The 20,834-nt window shown below is 40.3% G+C and overlaps 1 protein-coding gene across 2 annotated transcripts in view; it reads right to left on the bottom strand.

The window, feature by feature from the left end:
- The window catches only part of CCDC88C (coiled-coil domain containing 88C), a 103,066-nt gene that overhangs the window by 9,772 nt on the left and 72,460 nt on the right, over positions 1-20,834 (bottom strand). For both annotated transcript variants that reach the window (XM_082318784.1, XM_082318785.1), the window contains exons 14-25: positions 20,652-20,789; positions 18,146-19,216; positions 16,052-16,179; positions 15,044-15,185; positions 14,251-14,439; positions 12,473-12,634; positions 11,103-11,380; positions 6,166-6,309; positions 4,440-4,626; positions 4,055-4,200; positions 2,524-2,613; positions 1,460-1,701 (exon numbers count right to left, since the gene is read on the bottom strand). In XM_082318784.1, coding sequence (XP_082174910.1) covers positions 1,460-1,701; positions 2,524-2,613; positions 4,055-4,200; positions 4,440-4,626; positions 6,166-6,309; positions 11,103-11,380; positions 12,473-12,634; positions 14,251-14,439; positions 15,044-15,185; positions 16,052-16,179; positions 18,146-19,216; positions 20,652-20,789 — 2,917 coding nt within the window. The remainder of the gene's footprint in view (positions 1-1,459; positions 1,702-2,523; positions 2,614-4,054; positions 4,201-4,439; positions 4,627-6,165; positions 6,310-11,102; positions 11,381-12,472; positions 12,635-14,250; positions 14,440-15,043; positions 15,186-16,051; positions 16,180-18,145; positions 19,217-20,651; positions 20,790-20,834) is intronic.

Raw genomic sequence — 20,834 nt, 5'->3', positions numbered from 1 at the left:
CAGTAAAACCAAAAAAGGCTAAACAAAGACTAACACATATATTTGGAGGACTGATTAACGCATAGTTAATCATAGTTAATCTGACTCAGATTAACGCATATACATAAAATATAAGCAACTCCATTAAGAAATTACTGTTAGATCACCCAAAATGTTTTTACTTAATAAAGTAAAATCAAATAGGTGAGCATGTTACTTGCTAATAATATACTCAAATTTCCTAGATGTCTTCTAGGCTTTAATATTGATGTTTATCATCTCAACATAAGCATGTTTCATGTAACATCAGAAAGAATAAAGTCTCAGAGACTTTCTGTTATCTCTGGCACTCCACGAGGGCCTTGTTTTGTGGAAACCCAAGCCCAAATTCCCAGGTTGAACTCTGGATGCCTGTTAAACACTAACATCTCCTGGAATCACATGGATGATCCAAGACATGCATTTTTATTTTAAGTGAATCAGCAACCTCGAAGAATTAGAATGGAGACAGGGAAATCTAAAACCCAATCAAAACAAAAACTTCAGCCAGACAGGCACTCGCAGTAGTTTATCAGAACAGTTCTGCCCTCCTCAGCTGCTCCCCTTCTGTTTCCCACACTCCCCAGTGGGAAGACAGGAATCATTATTTAAGGATTAATTTCAAAACTGCTTCTTGAAAAGTATTCCTGGAGGACAACGATCTATATATAGAAGCTGACAGAAGTGATCTCAGTAGAATAAGCAAAGCTTGCTATATATATTACCTTTAATAAAGATCACAGAGTATTTATTTTGAGGAGCTTTCTTTTAAATTTCCCATAATTAGGAACACCTGCTTTACTGTATGAACTAACTAACCAGAAAAAGAAATCATTCCATCTTCCCTACATTCACCTTAGAGCGTTAAAAAAAAAAATCATTTCATCATTTTACATTAAGAAATTCTTAGTTTGATTCAAAGTCAAAACATGGTATCATCCCTCAAAATAATTAGATTACAATAAACTAGCATTTTCTATGTTATTTCTTTTGCATGTGCGCCATCTCCTGGCAGTGGCTGTAAGACCAGCTATTACCCATTTGAAGACTAGTTGCTAATGAACCGTAATATTATATGGTCCAACTTTAAACTGCTTTGTTGCAAAACCCCAGTAAATGAAGTATTTCCACCAACTTATTCAGTAGCATGCAATACATTCAGGCAAACCAAGAAACTATATACAAAAGCTGAAGGGATAAGTAGTAAATAAAAGGAACAAACCAAACCAAGACACCTCCCCCCCCCCCCACTTTTAGTTTACTCAATTTTTAATTTAAGGGTTTTTGCTTACTAAAACTTCTGGTTTACTAAAAAAAGGGATATAAAGCATAACGCGATGGAGTATTAACATACCGTATATATTAAATCTTGTAAAAATACTTTAAAAATCTTTTCAAAAAACATTGTTCAGCTCATGAATTTAGGCTGGGCATTCCTTACCTTTGTTTGAAGCACCCCCAGGGTTCTCTCTCTCATCCATAGAGCTTGACCCTTGAAAGGTATTATCCTGAGTCTCTTGTTGATGTTTCAGTTTCTGGGAGGCAGATGGAGAGTTTACCATCTCTGGGGATTCAGAATGGCATGGAGGGCTTTCTGCTGCTGGTTTCAACCGCTCCCTTGTAGTCTCCTTCTTTGGCTTGATTAGTTTGACTAAGGCTCTGGCTCCAATCCAGTGGTTTTTCCTGATAAAGCAGGTTTTGTGAATGGGATTCATAAAACACTACAAGAAATACTCCCCAAAGACGTTTACAGCTGTCTAAAGCCATCAAGCCATCCTGCATTCTTATTTGTTTACTGTCATGAATTGGTTGGAAAGATGCAGCATGAATTTCACAGAGCTTGAGATCCATTTCTCTCCCAAAGTCAAAGTTATTTTACAGAAATATTTCTTCAGCATGAGATATGTGAGAAAGACAACCGTTCCCTCTGCTAGAAATCTAAACTACACATATGGACCCACATAAGACATTTTAACAGTGTGAAAAGCTCTACTACAGGAACCGACTGAGAAGAAAAGAAATGAAAACTGCTTTAAAGATTAATCCTTCTCTTTGCTAAGGCTACCAGTCAGAACTATGCGTGGTGGAATTAGCATGGCTCTCTTTTGTTGTTCTTCATATAATTTTTAAGTGCTTTCTCTCCAATGGACTGCTTATCCCCTTGGAAAGAGCAGCTCTGGAAGCTCCTACTGCTGCTTAGTCACCATACTGGGGGTGCCTCCCCCCTGGTAGGGACAAGATGATATTCATCAGGGCAGTGTGGCTCTTTTCCAATTAATACTGTTTCAGATTCCAGTATTAAAACAGTGGGCTCCACGTGAGGCTCTATATTAACACAACCTGCTGCTTCAGGGAATGGCTTGCAGACTGAGAGTGAAGAGAGAAGCTGTGATGACACTGTCCTTATTTCAGATGAAATGTCTATTATTTCCAGTTATGGAGAGCCCTTTCTCACCCTCACAAATCTGTACAACAATAGCAGAACTGAACCCATATAGGACTTACTTTTTTGGAGTAGGATCATAAAACTTGTATTGATCCATTATCTTCTCTTCAAGTTTTTCCTTGTGTCTCCTTAAGGCATTCAATTTATCACTGTGAGGGGGAAAAGCACATTCTGAACCATCTGTATGAAATTAAGCATAATCAAAAAATTGAAGACCAAAAGCCACCAAGAGAGGAAAGAGACTGAAATACCTTCCGATAGGATAACCTTCAGAATCCTACTGAGCTCATTCACTGTCTGTTTAGAGAGGGCAAATGCAAAAGCCTACCAAACTTGCTGACGGATGATTTCTGTGCAATAAGCATGAAAGGTGAAAGAACAACAGTAGATTGGTGCTAGATTACTCACTAATAACTCAGGCAGAGTTTACTTGGTGGGTATTAAGATTAATCTTATTTTGTTTTTTTGAAAATTTGTTTGCTGATTTTTCAGTCTTATTCACAGATCACTGACAATTACTCAAGGGTTAAGATCCTTACAGTTTGAACTTCTTGTCTACGTGGTAACTGGGTATTTTATTCCTGTTCTGCTTACTCTGATGTAACTAGAGAAATAAATAATGTTTGATCTTTTTTTAAGACTACGTTGGTCTCCTGTGAGCAGTGTCAAAGCACTTTCAGCAGTGCCATGTAATCTTGCTATTTTTTTACTCATTATTTTATTAACCTGTACAGTGGATTTTAGCAAATCTTTTTTCATTCAAGTAGCAGGTCTAATATATCTCCATCACAGAACTGCCAGACACCTGGATAAATATGCTTAGAGTACATTTGAACTGTACTCAGCCAATTTCAGCAAACAATTTCTAACATTTCAACTGTATAATCCAGCACTAAAATACAACTCAGTCAGTAACTCCTACATCATCCTGAAGTGCTTAGACTAAAATTCTTAGGATTAAGAATGCTTTTCTTTGTTCTTTCATACCTATAAGAGAAATTCACTTCAGTGAGGACAGGATTCCTTGTAAATGTACAATATGTTTAAACAGGGTATCTCACTTAATCATGCCACCCTGTGCATTGGGGACACAGCGATGTATGTTGACATTTGCATCCTTAAAAACATCATCACAGGAACTATTTCTTATAATGCAAATGACAAAGTAGAGGAGTATGAATGGTTGCTATTCTTCAGGAATCTAAATATAAAATGACTCTCATAAGACTAAATTTTTGTTGCAACTCAGCTGTTTTCCAAGCTCTTCAGAAACCTTTAAGAAGTACCATGGGGTTTAGCATTCCATTTTTTATAACTAAGTTTTCCACATGGGTTCATCTACATTATTTGAAAAGAGCTGTGCTTGTCCAGGTGTCTCCCAAACATCCCTTTGCAGTAAGGCAATGTGAAGAAATTTTGTAGCTTCTCCCCGTTACATATATCTCCTCCTAAACATCCCCTTTTCTAGCCAGACACCACGTAGACCTGTCATTCCCCTGCTTGTCCTTCTAGTCCTGATAGATGATTTGTATTCTGTGTTTGCCTAGATGACTTTTTTAGGTTTCACAATTCAAATCTCTAGTTTCTTACATGTACTGTTTCTGTTCTTCATGATACTGCTCCTTGTTCTCCATGTTCTGCTCCAGTAACATCTGATTCTGCTGGCTCAGCATCTGAATCTGACTCAGGAGATGATGGTTTTCTTCTTCCAGATTTCCCTTTAGCCGGGACAGCAGCTATTAAACAAGATAGATTAATCTCTCCTCTGCATCTGGCTTCCCTGGAAGTGCACCATAATCAGGCTAACACAATAGCACAGCAACCTATGATATGAATCTAGAAACTTCAAAGTATATGGGGGTGTTACTATGACCACATAGCTTGACCTTCTATATACAGTGTGCCAAAAACTTCACACAATGAATGTTAGCACTTTAACAGGAACCCAGCAGTATACCTACCTATAGCTACTCACCTCACAATGGTTATCCAGCTTGGTCAGAGAGATGTCCATGGACTGGTGCTGTTCTTTCAGCTCATCATAGCGAGCCTGCCAACGATTCAACTCCAGCTGAGAGTTGTTCAAGGAAGTTTTCAGCTCTTTAGTGTGTGAATGCAGCCCTTCATACTCTGCCTTTAGTTGGTTGTGCAAGAAATTCACCCTAAACATGAAGAAGCCGGCAGGCTTATGAAGGACACTTCATAGAAAGTATCTCACATTCAAAGACCATACCATCAGTGTGCAGCTGTCACTAAATCGAACATTAAGTTCCAAAGACTAACTCCTAAAAACATTTTTATTCTAAGCAGATAATAAAATTTTATCAAGAAAGTAGTAATAGTGTTATAAAATATTTCAAATCTACAAAAGAACTGAAAGGAAAATAGATGAAACATAAAACTGCTATTTCCTCAATGTGTAAGAAACACACCACAAATTTCTGAGGCACAAGGTATTTAAGAGCATTTGGATATAAAGGCAGCTCTATTTGGCACAAATCAAGAACACGCACAGATTTTTTTTTTTCTTCCTGATGCATGGAATATGAGCATTAAAGTGTGAGACACTGTAATGTTGTAAGATGATACTGTGGCATTCTATTATAGCTTTTGGTAAACATAAAAATGTCTACAAATCATGAAGGCATAAAATTAAATAAATAGATAAATAGAAAAGATTAAGTTCTGTATCTGCTGACCAATCAGCTAAGCCTTGCTCTCTGCCAGCACTGCAATCAACATTTTGCAACATCTTCCTTCACACCCTAGAGAAACTGAGTTGAAAACAGCAAGCTTGACGAAACTTCCTTTGGAGAGCTCCACAGCGTTCTAAAGTACACGTTACAATTGGGACAGCATGTGAAACTTTTTTGACCGAACTTAACATGTGATTTTTAAATATGATTCAATCTGACATTGCTTTAACTTGATATGACCGTGGCCCCTTATTTGTATCAAACTATTTCTCAAAACACCTTTGTGTAGTATGAACAGTGGCACTCAACTGGTTGTAATGGAGAGAGCCCCAGTAGGGATATAGGCTGGGGGGGAGGGTACACTTTACCACTGCATTATGTGAAGGTTGAATGCTAGCTCCCAAAAGGGGTTTTGACATGAGTTAACAGTTACCCAGTGATCATATGAATCACTAAACCCACTTTTAATAACAACAATCAAATCTCTTTCGAGTATTAACAAATGGCAGCTTTCTTTTGGCAGCAGAAAGTAAACAGCAATGGTAACTCCTAGAATTAAATCATGTTGTGTAAAAAACATAGTACAGTTCTCCTTAAGGGAAAAAAACTGGGTAGGAACTGTTTTGCACAACTCTAGACATTATTGGGGGTTTTGTCTTTAAGTAGAAATACAAATACCCAAGCACTTGGAAACAACTAATTACAGAAACATTTGTGAACTGAACTGCAGATGGAAGCTTATTTTGAATGAGCAAAAGTCCCAGGATCAGACCATGTTTGAAGCACCGAATAACAGTATTTGTTGACAGTATCCATGAACGTGATAATCTTAAATGAGTTAAACAAAACGATCAAATTAACAAGACAGAAATTGAGAAAAATTTAACAGACGCATTAATGAAGGCATTCTGGAGCTGCAGTTAACACAACACAGCAAAACAACTGTGTGTTTTCCATAATTCACTTTTTAATGATATGTACAAGAATTTAGCAAGGGAACCATACCTGTCCAGTTCCTCCCTCAGCTTCTGATTTTCCCCAGTGGTTATTGCATTTGATCTCCTCTCTTGCTGCAGAACCTCTCTCTCAGTTTTTAAAACTATTTCCAACTCTTCCAATTCTGCCTTGTGTTTCATTAAACTGTTGTATCTGCAAAAAGAGGAGCAGCATACTCTTAGCTTTCATTTAAACATTTTTCTTCCTCTAGTTTAAGATTTTTAATAGGTAATCCCACAATGACCAGAAAGGATTTTTTTTTCCTGCCTGCTTAGTTTCACACACATTTGCGTGGTTAAACATCTACCAAGGCTGAAGAATTCCACACTACGCATGGAAATTCAGCTTAGTCTGTAAGTCAACTGGGAGGCTTTTACAAAAAAAGTGCGTTTTTTAAGCAAACTGGAATGCAATTGCCAGAACCTTATTTCAATTCCAGATACTGATCATTTGGTAAAAAGTATGCGAGTTTCCAGAGTCAGTGGAAACTGCACCATTAAACTGGAATCCCATTCACAAGTAATTGTCAGTGGCAGGTTTCAAAAACCTAACTAAAAAGTAGAAAGCAGCAGCCAAAAAGCAACGAGAAAGCAGTGGAATGAGCAACAGTTCATTAGGTAACAACCTAATGCGTATTAGGTTATATGCACAGGTAATTGCATCCTGCATAGGTAATAATCTCCTGCCTATTCCAGACAGATGATGAGGCTAGTATCAGCAAGCTGACAGCAAAACACCTTTAAGCAGAGGCTGACCCACCTGCTTGAGTGGCTCTACTTGTTCACTAGTGAGAAACCCAAGAGCAACACTGGTGCTCACGTCCAGGCTTCCACTGCTTATACGTTTCCTGGTTTACACACTTCAAGCATAAATCATCCAGAGTGGGGAGACAGGCAGAGAGAGAGGGCAGATGCCCTCAACTATGTCTTTAATTTTGATCTCTGGAATGCTAAAATAACAGAGGTGTGGAACAACTTGCCTGATACTTGGCACAGGCATTGATTGGGCAGGCTCAGCCTCCCTGAGCTGCTACACTGCCTGCATTCGGAAAATGCTGCAAAGAATGAGGTGGCTTGAGATCACTTTGCAAAACAGCAAGCTGTTCTCAGAAGATAGATTCCCCCCCCCCAGCTGGTGGCCTCTGTAACGGTCTGTGCCCATACACACACACCAGCAGAAGCCACTGGGAACACTGGTGCAGGGAACGTCAAAAGTCATCAGCACATTTTTCTGTGACTGTGATAAAAGGATATTGCCCTGAAATATCCCTGGGCAGATACACCTGGTGCCAGTCATGGAGAAACATCCTCCTAAGCAATTTAAAAACAGCAACTAGGTGGAAGATGCAGCATTGCTTGAAAAAGCTAGAGAGAACAAGCATCATCCATCTGTGACTCATCCCAGCAGAGATGAATGCAGAGCACAGTTACTCTGCAGTCACGAAAACTTCAAAATAAAAACAAAAGCAGCAGACAGCACCAAATACATTGACTCCTGCCAACTTGTTTTTCTTTCAGGCTACCATTCCCTTCATCCCAGGCTCAAATTACAGCCTGTCCCAAATTCCAGTCCATTGAAGGGCCACACAGAAAAGTACCTGTCTCCCAGACAAAAGCTGCTTTTTGCTATTCATTCCCAGTAACAGCAGTGGAGTTTAATTAACTTTATTTATTTGTTTTCTTCCTACATTCAGCTCCAGGACATTTCAAATTCAATGTCCGTATAACAAATGGAAGAACCTGAAAGCAGAGGAAGGTTTCACATCCAGCTCCAAGAAGGATTAAAGACAGACTGCGTGCCAATCCAGAGTCTGAGAAGACAAACTCCACAGTCAGTCCCTTGGCAGAGATTACCATGGCTGCCTCTGCAGAAACTGTGTTGTGAATTTTTTTGCCATTTCTGTGTGATAGGGCTACTCCGTTCATTTTTATCCAAGCCCTCTATTTTTTTAAAGAGGGCTACTTAGAGGGAAGCAGTATACTGGTCCAGTTTTACCAGCTTGGCCCAGCTCCACATGCTGCCTTTGAGCATGAGAACCCCTGAGGTAGACCACAGCTGCTCCTCTAGATATTAGGTGAAAGACGAGAAAGAAGAGACTGCAAAAACGCAAGTGATTCTGCATCTCTGGAGCCCTAATGAAATCCCTAGGCAAAATTTTCTTGTAGTCCAGATTCAGCATGGAGTCTCCCATTTGAGCAGGACTTGTGTAACCTGACAAGCTCTACCACCAGGGACAAGGTTACCCATCCTGTAGGCTATTCAACACTTATGTTCACTCCACTTCTTAAAGCATCATGCACTTGGGCAGAGGGGTTTGAAAGATTTTCTTACACATGCAAATAAAACCCATTTTGGCTCTGATGCAATCTATTCCTGGGATTGAACAATGATATTCCTCTTTACTCCTTTTGGCTTTCACTCTTTCTGCTGCTTTGTTAGGAGAAATACTGTGTGGGTAGGTATTTGTGACTGAGAGAACTTCAAAAATGCTCAGCTATGATAAAAAGCATGTGGCAAAAGGAACCCAGAAAAATAATTACCAGCCAGCATTGGTAACATAATAATACAAAATCCCTGCAACAGAATCCCTGCTGTGGAGGGTTACATGTTTTTCCAGTGAGATGAGTTTTTCCAGTGTCTCTACAGTATTAGACTTCTCTAGAGTAAGCCACAGAGAAATGCTCAAGGATCTGCTAATCAATTGTAGCTAGTAAGTTATTACCTCCCCTTAGCAATATGCAATATGTAAAGCAATTTAAAAAATGCAGCAAAAGAGTCCAGCCTTTCTGCATTCACCGAGATGGTCAGCCAAACACCGCAAAGTCAAGAAACTGCTATTAATGTTAAACGATCCTAACATACTAACTCTCCTTTTCTTGCTAAGTCGAACCCACATGTCTGTGGTTTGCTCGGCTATGACAGGCCATTTCACTGCAGTTACACACAACCCACTATTATATCCCCACTGCAGTCCTAATAATGTGCAGATAGAGCCAAGGGAGGTTTAATGAAGTTTGCTCAGGTGCAGAAAATATTCTGTGGTTAGAATGCATCAGAGTGAACTACACAAACCTTGGGGACCTTGGCTGTACACGGTGTTAGAGTCCACAAGCCAACTAAAGTTGCTGTGGATTTTTCTAGACAAGCTGCGGTCTTAAGTTTGTGCAGGAGTGCAATCCTGCCTTAAGCAACAGAACTATGACTAGAGTGCTATCATCAACTGAGAAAAAACAATTACCTTGGAGATGGGACAAGCAAAACCTGTCTCAGACAATGCACAAGCAAACTTCTCAGCTGCACTGAGCTGCTCTGTGAAAATTCAGCAGGTGGTCCATTCTAGTTGAAGTTGAAAGCAAGATATTTCACCTTAGCCATTCAATGCCTCAGAGTGGCAGAAGAAAAGTTTTCTTACAGCTGTTTTTCTAACTTTCTCCTCTCTGCTCCCTCAGCCAGCTGAACCGCAGGAAGCACATGATGGAGGGAAAACAACATGCACACAAAGTGGCTTATCTCTTCTTTCTGACAGCCGAATGGAAACATGGGCTGTCCTTGGACAAATTACCTTGATAAGCATCTTTTGAGACTGATCTGCTAAGGAGGACACTGCACTTTTAAAACTGCCAAAATCAACATGCTTTGGGTATAGAAAAGGCCACCATCTGCTCCCCTGCAACATCTCTCACTGGCAGCCCCATCTTGGTAACAGACAGTCCAAATTGTTAATGTTTACAATGGTGATCTGAGCACTTATCACTAGAGATAACGATTTTTAGAAAACCACTTTTTCCTTAGGCTAGAACTGTTTAGTAATTGCTACTCATCAAGAAAAGAAAGAACCCAGCAAACTGCCTCAGCACTCCACAGTGTGATAATCTCAGGCAAAGCCTGAATCAATGAGAACCATTAATCAGTCTGAGAGAGTCTTGGTAAGCAGGAAGAGTGGCTGTGTAATCACTTACAGCTCATTTAGTTGACAGCCAAGCAGCTGTCCTGTCACACAGCCCTGGTGGATATTTTAATCACAATAGGTTTATTTCTGTATTTTATCACAATCTACTGCACATTGTATTGCCAGCAGCTTAAGCCTTTGGGAAAGAAAAGTTTAGCACGGGTTTGTAGTCCACCCTCAAACATCACCATTGAGTTGCTCTAAACCGAACTCATGGTCTTGCACAGAAACTGAACCTAAACACCGATATTTTGAGGAAAAATCACTGAATTGTATAAGAAAAGTTTTGAGGAGTAGGCAGAGTGGCATTTATGTAGTAGTACATAATATACATTGTTCGATCCACACACAATTGTCAGAAAATGACAGTGACTAGAGACTAAACAATAAACAGGTAACTCTGATTTCACAATTCATCTGAAGGGCCTGAAGCAAAAGCCTTAGATTGTGAGAACTCGAAGAAAAAGAATACAACACTAACTCATAGCCAGCTCAATATGGCTTCCTTCAGAGCACCTCCTTTGTCATGAAGTTGATGCCACACACAATCTTCAATGATTTAAATTTCTCAAGATACATACTATTCACACATAGGTAATTACCTAGGTGACCTGCAGACCTTACTGTATGACTAGAAAAGATACCCCACACAGTAGAACTGGGAGAATCTTTTTAAGGCTGCATGTTATTATAGTGCAGATCCTTAAATGTAGTAAAGACATTTTAGCTACTTCTGACAGAGCATCCCCAAGACCCAAGCCCACGTTTGCTAAATGTCACCAGTCTCATCTGTGGTCTGCCACCTTTAGTGGTCTAAAATCTACAACTTTGCAAATATTTTAATCAAATCTCCTAATGTAACAAGAATGAGAAGACACTGTTTCAGGGGAACAACTTACTCAGTAGTTTCCATTTGTAATTAAAGACCAACATTTAAGGCTAAGATTGTAACATGGGCACATTCCGGCTACAGTACACCCCTGAGCAGTGAGCGTACCTCTCACCCAGACCTTTGTGCTCCAGATCCAGGTTTTTGTGTAATGTTTTCAGGCAGCTGTGCTGGTTTATTAGCATTTCATATTCTGCAGACTGCCGTTCATGTAGTGAAGCAAGGTGTTCGTGGTCCTGAAGCAATGACTCATACTCAGCTTTCAGCTGCTCCTTCTGTTTCAGTAGATTTTCATTTTCATTCTCCTTGGCTGCCTGCTGATTTTGGAGTAAAGCATTCTGGGCCATCAGTGAAGCACTCTGGGAACTGAGGGTTGAATTCTCTACCTAAAGTTTCTCAAATGAAAAGCAAGCATTACTTATTTACACCTACTGTTACATACAACAAACATGCAGTAGCAGCTTATATCTGTATACAGTTTAACAAGAATGCATCCATTGCTTTGCAGACTTAAGACATGTATAGACAATTTGGCATTATTTTGGTATTGCTGGTAGTATGCACCGTATAAAGCCATGCTATCAGCAGTCTGAAAAGTATCAGGACAACCTCCAAACTGAAACAACATTGTTTTACTAGCAGAAGCTCTTAAGCCTAAAGACCAAGATGAGCTGGAATACTTGCAACTCAGCTGCATCTCTGACAATCATGGACAAAGCCTAAGTTACCCCATGTTTATGTACAAATAACAAAAACTTAAGTTGACCCAAACTCAACAAAATTAACTGCACCGCTGTGCTACCTGATTTTTCATATGTTCCTTATATACTTCAATTGCAGGTGACAAGTAAGTAAAGAGAACAAAAAACCAAAATATCTGTGAATGTGCGAGAGAAAAAGCTTGAAAAGAGAAATTCCCATAAAAAAAATTAGAACTAATCCAATGTTGTCCTTTAAAAGTGTTCTATTTCTCAAGTTAAGTTTATTTTTTCAAAATTAAAGTAACATTTAACAGTATCTGTTTTCCACAGGCAACTTTAACATTTTGTCTGAAAGTGTGAAAATTGTGATTGGAACCCACTGCTACAATGCCTCTTGGGAGCTGACTTGTGTCCTCTTCCCATTTCTTCCAAGCTCTTTCACAGACATGGCATTAACAGAAAAAAGAGCAAAGCTCTTTTATTCCAGAAGTGCAGCTTCTGGAATAACACATCTGGATTTTGCTGTGTTGATTTTACAAATTTCTCTCTAAATAACTACCTTCTGAATGAAGACAGCTACCAGACATTAACTACAGAGCCAATTTCCCTACTAGCTTGGAGAAATTCAGACCTCAAAATAAGCTCCACCTTGTGGGCCTCATCTTTACATCACTACATCAGCCTACGAATACAAACATTTTCTTATCAGCTGTCATCTTCTCCACACTACTATAATCAAATCCAGTCTTTGGCACAGAGGTTCAAGGCTGTCCTGACCTGGAGTTTGGCTGTCTGCGTCTGCAGGGCAGTGTTGTGCTCCTGAAGGAAGACGTTTTGCTTCTGTAGTGTCAGGATCTGATTGTTGAAGGAGACATTCTGTGTTTCCAAATGCTTCAGCTGTTCTTTAAGCAGCTGCTTCTCAGTATGCAGGGCTGCATTCTGAAAGAGAAATAGCATTTAAGGGGCGACAGGAAGAAATGAAACAGCTGTCCTGATCATTTGGAGTCCTATCAAAGATGAGAACAAATTAGTGATGATCATTCTGCAACAAATATGCAAAAGCAAACTCCTCCCAGCATTAAATGAAGGTAGGATCATAGAAGCGTTTCGGTTGGAAAAGACCCTTAAGATCATCAAGTCCAACCGTTAGCCTAGCACTGCCAAGTCCACCACTAAACCATGTCCCGAAGCACCACATCCACAGGTCTTTTAAATACCTCCAGGGATGGGGACTCAACCACTTCCCTGGGCAGCCTGTTCCAGTGCCTGACTACCCCTTCAGTGAAGAAGTTTTTCCTAATATCCAACCTAAACCTGCCCTGGCGCAGCTTGAGGCCATTTCCTCTTGTCCTATCGCTTGTTACTTGGGAGAAGAGAGCGACCCCCACCTTGCTACAACCTCCTTTCAGGTAGTTGTAGGGAGCAATAAGGTCTCCCCTCAGTCTCCTCTTCTCCAGGCTAAACAACCCCAGTTCCCTCAGCTGCTCTTCAACAGACTTGTGCTCTACACCCTTCACCACCTTTGTTGCCCTTCTCTGGACACGCTCCAGCACCTCCATGTCCTTCTTGTAGTGAGGGGCCCAAAACGGAACACAGTGTTTGAGGTGTGGCCTCACCAGTGCCGAGTATAAGGGGAAAATCACCTCCCTAGTCCTGCTGGCCACACTATTCCTGATACAAGCCAGGATGCTATTGGCCTTCTTGGCCACCTGGGCACACTGCTGGCTCACATTCAGCTGGCTGTCGACCGACACCCCCAGGTCCTTTTCCACCAGGCAGCTCTCCAGCCACTCTTCCCTAAGCCTGTAGCATTGCATGGGGTTGTTGTGACCCAAGTGCAGGACCCGGCACTGAGCCTTGTTGAACCTCATACAACTGGCCTCGGCCCATCGATGCAGCCTGTCCAGATCCCTCTGTAGGGCCTTCCTACCCTCCAGCAGATCAACACTCCTGCCCAACTTGGTGTCATCTGCAAACTTACTGAGGGTGCACTCAATCCCCTCGTCCAGACCATCGATAAAGATATTAAACAGAACTGGCCCCAATTGGTGTTCCCAATGTCTGTTCCCCAAACAGACCTGGGGAACACCACTGTAACCGTATTCAACTCCATTCACCACAACTCTTTGGGCCCAGCCATCCAGCCAGTTTTTTACCCAGAGAGGGGTATGCCCGCCCAAGCCATGAGCGGCCAGTTTCTCCAGGAGAATGCTGTGGGAAACAGTGTCAAAGTCTTTACTAAAGTCCGGGTCGACAACACCCACAGACTCCCTCATCCACTAAGCGGGTCACCTTGTCATAGGAGGAGACCAAGTCAGTCAAGCAGGAAAGGTAGGACAGATGTTATACACAGGATTAATTCCTGCAATGATGTTATACAAGATGTATATAGCATTCAAGTCCCATGGCGTCCTAAGAGATACCGGAGGAATTTGGTAGACTGCTGTGCTCCAGAAAACCCACAAGATTCCTACAAGCTCAAAAATCCAGTTCCCAGCCAGCCACTCATGATCGCAAGGGAAGTCAGAGATAACAGGAAATAGGAGAAGGCTTACATTCCTTTCCAGTTCAATTGCCCTGTCCTTCAGTTTCAGCAGCTCCATAGTAGCTTCTCGGTGTCCCATTTCCAATTTCTCATTCATTTGGTGGTTGGGAATGAGTTTCTCTGCAGAATACCTCAGTGATTTCTGAGCATACTGCCCATCCTGTTGAGTCTGCTTAAGTGCATCAAAGTCCTTCTTTACCTGCAAAGCCAACAAGCAACAACCTTCAACAGTGTTTTAACAGTGGGATTTTATATTAATAATGATGGGATATGCAGTTCCTCTCTTGCACCGTAGGGACTTTAAGGGATTCAAGAACCATTACCCTGACTTCACAGATGGGGAAGCTGAGACACAGACAGGTGGAGGAATCCATGTCTCTTGGCCTCCAGTCAGGTGCCCTTCTGACTCAAGCTCACTGTCACCTAACAAACAGGCTGTTCTTGGGTGAGATGTTTCAACTGCAGTCTTCCTCAGCCTATGCTCTCATCAAACAAGGCAGAAAAACAACACCGTGCCAATGAAAAAACCACAGGAAAACAGAGATCTGCAAATAGTGGTTACATAAACAAAAACTCCTGTCATGCCTCCAGCCCCACAATTTTGCTGAAATTGGTGCCATCATATAGAAAGGGACAAGAGAAAGCAGTCCAGTCAAAAAAGGTTTTTGGGAAGTCTGTGTATGGGGGGAGGGGGAATTAGAGATAACTTGTTCTTGCTGAGTTTAAAAAAAAAAAAAAAAAAAAAAGGCATGTGAGTGTGCAAAACCACATCGTGAACAATTAAAATTCACTTAACCTCTTACCATGTTCAGATCATTCTGTAACTGCTGGTTCAAGTTCAGAGAGTCTTTCACTTGAGCTTCCAGCATTGCAATCTTTTCCTCTTTCACAGCTAGTGTTGTTTTTAGTGCTGATTCAGTTTTGCTCTCCAGAATCTTGTATTTTCTGAAAGACATGAGAACAGCTTTTCAACGTCTGCCACTAGGATATAAGCCACCATGCAGGAGAATCCACCTTCACCCATTCCAAATCTCACCACATATTATATGCGTTTGCTTCTTCAGGAAAATCATTTCCTCTACTGCCGCAGATTGCTACTGATATATTATAGCTGGGGAACCTGCTTTTGGAAAATCCAATCAGTTTTAATAGAGGTAACACCAGCATGGTTCTACAGAAATACCTAAGAGATACATAACTTAAAAGTAAATAAGTTTTCCTCTTTTCCCCCTAATTACACTACAGAAATTTCTTCTCATGGCTCTTTGTACATTCTTGACAAGGCAAAAACCTGTAGTAGATTCTAAAGACTCCTATGAGATGAGTATGTTTCTCTAATTAGGTCTTACCAAGAGGCTTATATACACGTGGGTTGTTGGGGTTTCTTTGTTCATTACTATAGGACTTGCAAAGGAATTCCTTGCAATCAGGAATTTCTCAGGCAACATCTATGTTTATATTAACACATGGTTGGATCACCAATTACACGGAGTAGTACCAGACACTGTTTAATAGACACTATTCTTAGTAGCTACCCAGCTACTCTACTGGGGAGTAGAGGGGGGCTGTAGTAACACTGGCTAGTGTGGAGAGAGAAAATGGCATTTCTTCCTTCTATCCAAGAAAAAGTTTTGCAAAACTTGCAGTATACTGCCAAGCTTGCTTCAGAAAAATATGCTTTACGTCCAAAGTTGGTAAGGGTAATTGGAGTGAGACAGATGAGAAGCAAAAGAAAAGGCAAAGGGCTTGAGTTAGGCGGAGGAAAAGCCTTCAGAGTCAAAAGAATGACTAAGAGAGCTCAGTTTCCTTACGTGTCATCATTGCCGTTGTCATCCTGTAGCAGCAGCTCTTTGCTCAATCCTATCTTCTCCAGTTCCTGGCTCAGTTTGTCCAGCTCACTAGACAACTGTTGACTCTTCAGCTTCTCCAGGACCAAATCCTGTAACAGCACTAACATTATTAGTTACTGTGCAAAGGGCAATGATAATTACCCAGCACTATAGATTTTTTTAAAAAGTACTGAAAAAGTCATTGGATAAAATCCTACTTCCAAGAAGGTCAGCTAAAATTCTTCATCAGTGACAGCTGAGTGCAGAATTAAACTGATTGCTTTTATTTATAGTTTACTTGGAATAAATCTGAAGAATGCTTCTTTTGGCCCTTGTCTCGCTCACTGCACTGGATTACTTCTGCCAACACTGGCACTCTGCCTGCCTGCCAAAAGAGGGAATGTGTGCAGGCCAAGAGACATCCTGCCCTTGTACCACAGAAGGGATGTGTGCAGGCCAGGGGACACCAGCAGAGGGAGTTCCCACCTCTCAGCTAGGACAAACAGCCCTGCTGAAAAGCCCAGCCAACACCGGCATCAGTATGAAAGTTTCCTGACAAAATATGGTTAAGATGTTATTACCAAGGGACTTGATAATAGTGCATTTTCACTATTCTGAGTTTCTGACATATAGTAAATTACTGCCAAAATTAAAAAAGCATAATTACATTGTCATGTAAGAGACAGGACAGCTCTGGAGAATACAGAGCTTGGTCACTTATTCTGGTATCTACTGGCCCATTCTGGTTTCATTTAGGTTTCTTTGGAAGAAACTTAAGCAGAACCAGACAAGGAAGTCATACGAGGAGGAGATTTGATGGAATTGTACCAGAAAGTATACTGGGACAATGCTTTGCTGTTATGCCAGTAAAGTGGTCTGTGTGGAAACAGCCTGAGAAGACATAATACCAGCCTGCATGTTTAAAAAGGACAAATCGTTTTTGGTGCATAGCCAAGTTGGAAGATTCCTACCATTCAAAATTCTCCAAAATGCACATGTAGCATAGAGAACTACATTGCTCATGTTTCTGCTCTAAGTTTTCTTAAACAAGGCATGAGGAAAGAACAACAAAGTTACTGAAGCACTTCAAGGAAGAAAAAAAACTTATCCTGGATATCAAACAGAAGCAAGAATAAAATTAAAAAAACAAAACAAAAAAAAAAAAAAAAAAAAACACAAAAAAACAAAAAAAAACCCAAAAAAAACCCCCACAAACCAAAACCCCCAAACTTTGTTAAACATAAACTGTAAGTATTCAATAGTCCTCTGATATCATAAATTTAGCCACATATTCATTCACATGGCAAGGAAAAAAAAGGTAAGGTTAAGGTCAGTGCCAGTCCGTGGTCTATAAACAGGTTCCTTCAACATCCATGTACCCCTTCTATAGAATCTATAGAAAGTAACTAAGGAAAAGAAGATATGCTTCTGTATGGGTCGGCACCACTGGAAATTTGCAGAAGCCTGAGAAGGGAGAGATTAAAAAGGAGCCTTCTCAGAAATGCTATTATTTTATTTATTTTTAAGGAAAGTTGGACAGAAACACCACTTGGGACTGTTTCAAACGTTTCTGATAAACTTTTTCTCCTCCTCAAAACTACACTAATGCTTCAAAAACTATAATAAAACTAAATCTTCAAGTAAGTAATTGCTTACTGCACTATTCTTGCTAAACTTATTTATTTCACTGAGCTACTGCAGCATTGACCATTTTCCTTTGAATGCTCTTTCACAGGAAATCCTGTTTCCGGCAGGACAACAGCAGCTGGGGCAGGCAATGAGAGCAAGTTGCAATAACCTGAATCTGCTCATAGGCTACTTATAAGAGCATCAGGTTCTGGCACACACATCATTAGTTTGCCAATGTCCTAATGCTAATTGTGTATTTTTAAAAGATGACTACTAGGAAAAGCGCAATTACTGCATTCTGCAGCTGAGAGGGGTGCTGGACAAGATCACTGCTGCTTAACAACAGAGCTGCTTACCATGCTCTCACTCTGCATGGAAGCTTTTGGGGAAAAATGCTGTAGGTAGTTGTAAAGCAAAACAGCATCGTATTGAAACCAGTAGTATTACCTCTCTCAATGTAGCTAGTGTTCTTTTATCAATTGTAACTTGCTTTACAAGATCTTTATTGTCCTTTTCAAATTCTTTTAGCTTATTAGATGAATCTCTGAATCGAGCAATTTCCTTCTCTAGTGTCTTGATTTCTTTCTCAGCAGCTGCCAACTTTACTGTACTATCATCCAAAATGGCATCTTTCAGCTCCACTTGCTGCCAAAGCCGTTTTGTTTCTTTCTCTAGCATTTTTTTGTCTTTCTCAAGCTGAGACATTTCTTGTTCTAGGGCTTTGTTCTCTTTTTCTAACCTCTCCAGCTGTTTGGCAGAAATCTTTAGCTCCTCAAGGTTTCTCTGGAGGACCTGATTTTCACTCTCCATTCCCTGTACTTCTTTTTCTAGCTCCTGGATCTTTTTGCTGCTGTTCTCCAAGATTTGCTGAAGTCTCTGGTTTTCAGAGTTGACGCTCTGATAGCTCAACTCCAGTCGCTCTGACTTCTTGCTCATTGCTTTTAACATTTCCACATTCTTCCTTAAGTCCTCTTTCTCCCTCTCCAAATCTTTATTTTCTGCTTCTATTTGTGCCATTTTTGTGCTGGTAAATCTCATGGTCTCCACCACTCTCCTAAGCTCCAGATTTTCTTCATCCAATTGCTTGTTGTCCCTTTCCAGGTCCCCTAGCCGTATGGAAATATTCTGCAATGTGTCCAGGGATTTTCTTAGCTTCCTATTTTCCACTTCCAGATCCCCGTTCTCCTGCTCGAGAACTTCAACTTTTTCTGTCACTATTTTCATCGCTGCTGCCTTCTTTGTGAGCTGTTCATTCTCTCTCTCCAGCCGATGGAGCTCTTTTTCCATTTCTTCCACTCTTTCCACTTTTTCTTTAACCTGGTCAAAATCCTTTTGCAATTGTTTCTTCTCAAATTCCAGTTTGTTCAGTTTGCTACTAGTCTCTGTAACCGTTTCATGAAGGATCTTGTTCTCTTTTTCAACATCTTTTACTCTTGCCTCGCTGCTGACTTGAGATCTCTGTCTCAGGGATAAGACCACTTGATTAAGGTGATCATTTTCTTGTTTAAGGTCCTTTATCTACATAAACGATAAAAAAATCATGCAAATGTTACTCATCTACCTTACAAACCTTACAAATTAGTCCTGAAGCAGGACAAAACCATGTACATTTAATCCAAGACAAATTCCTCAACAGTTCTCCCTGACTAAAACCAACAATAAAAATATATGAAAAAAATTGTTACCTCTGGTAACACGCGATTCTAACAAATTAAAAATGGTGCTATATTCCTCCTACCAGCTAAGAAGATCAAGGCAGAGGGAGAAAGTGGACAAGTGACCTTCAGAGATCACCATGGAGAGGACGCTTTGCTAAGAACCATTCTTAATAAAGGGTACCTTTCTGTTTAGGTTTACATTCACATCTTTGGGATCCAAAGACAAATTCTCTCTGATAAGGCACCAGAAACCACAAAAAGCTTGAAAGTTTATAGCAGTTGTAGATCTCATTAAGGACACACTTTCTATAAAAACAGTACAGTTAACCACTGGCCAAATTTCAGCTGAAGCAATTGTAATTTAGACTGCAGTTTGCATTTGATTGTTATCTAGACAACATCCACAGAAATCAAAAGGGACTTATACCTGAAAAAATCAGAATCTGTCCTTTTCTGATGATTAAGGATACTTCTGTTTTTACCTCCTGCCCTACCTGTGAAGCATTCATTAATTCTTACCATAAAGAGTCTGTATGTGTTCTAACTGAAATGTAGGACTTTGGTGGTAGAGTTTCCCAGGTAGAAGCCTGGGCAAGAATCTTTCAAGATGAAAAGCACTACACAAATAAGACATTTTGTTATTAATCTTCACTCCACAAATCTTGGAGTAAATTTTAATACAGGTTGAAAATATATAGACCAGCCTCCAGCAATCTGTGTCTGTATTTTCTTTGCTAGTCAAATTAACACAGGTGATACTTTGCATGAACCTATAATAGGGTAGTTTCAAGGCATCGTACGTGAACTGTACTGAACAGCACAGTAGTAAAAACTGAAGGGCATTTAAAATATCAATCCAGAAGACATAAATGCTTTCTCAGTGTCTTTTTAAAATAGAAGAAAAAAAAGTTCTGGTGTCTAAAAAACCACAACCAATCAGGACATAAGCTGGCAGAAGACCAATCTTCTGCAATAAAATGGGGTTTTATTTGCACATCCTAAAACCAGTTGGCCTCCCATTTAGTAAGATCCAGGGCTTTTTTCCTCCAAAGAAGGAAGGTCTGTCCTTACAACAGTCTGAAGATCCCCCTATGGTTACAGGAGCAGTAGCTAGCAAAACATGCTGGGCTTTTTTTGCTCAAAGAAATGTTTTGCCTACATTTGAACAAGTTCAACCTGCATTTAATAGCTCTCAAACTGCCCTGTCTCCCTGAGAGAACCAGATGCTCTAAATGGCATCAGTAAATTACCATTCCTGAGCATATACTTTTATATTACATTTGTGAAGTTTGCACCTGTCTGTCTGTGTCAGCTTTTAGAGACTCCATGACGACTTGTAGCTGTTCCTTATCTTTTATCAGCTCCTCGCTCAAGGTCTCCAGATCTTGATTACTTTGCTTCTCTTTTTCAATTTGATTTTGCAACTTCTCAATCTGTGTGGAGAGAACACACCAAAACACATCAGCCACAGCTTGACA

The sequence above is a fragment of the Platalea leucorodia genome (genome assembly GCF_965183815.1).
Source record: "Platalea leucorodia genome assembly, chromosome: 7".
NCBI lineage: Eukaryota > Metazoa > Chordata > Aves > Pelecaniformes > Threskiornithidae > Platalea > Platalea leucorodia.
Note: the sequence above shows the minus strand (reverse complement) of the source record. Positions and strands in the feature narration are given on the sequence as shown.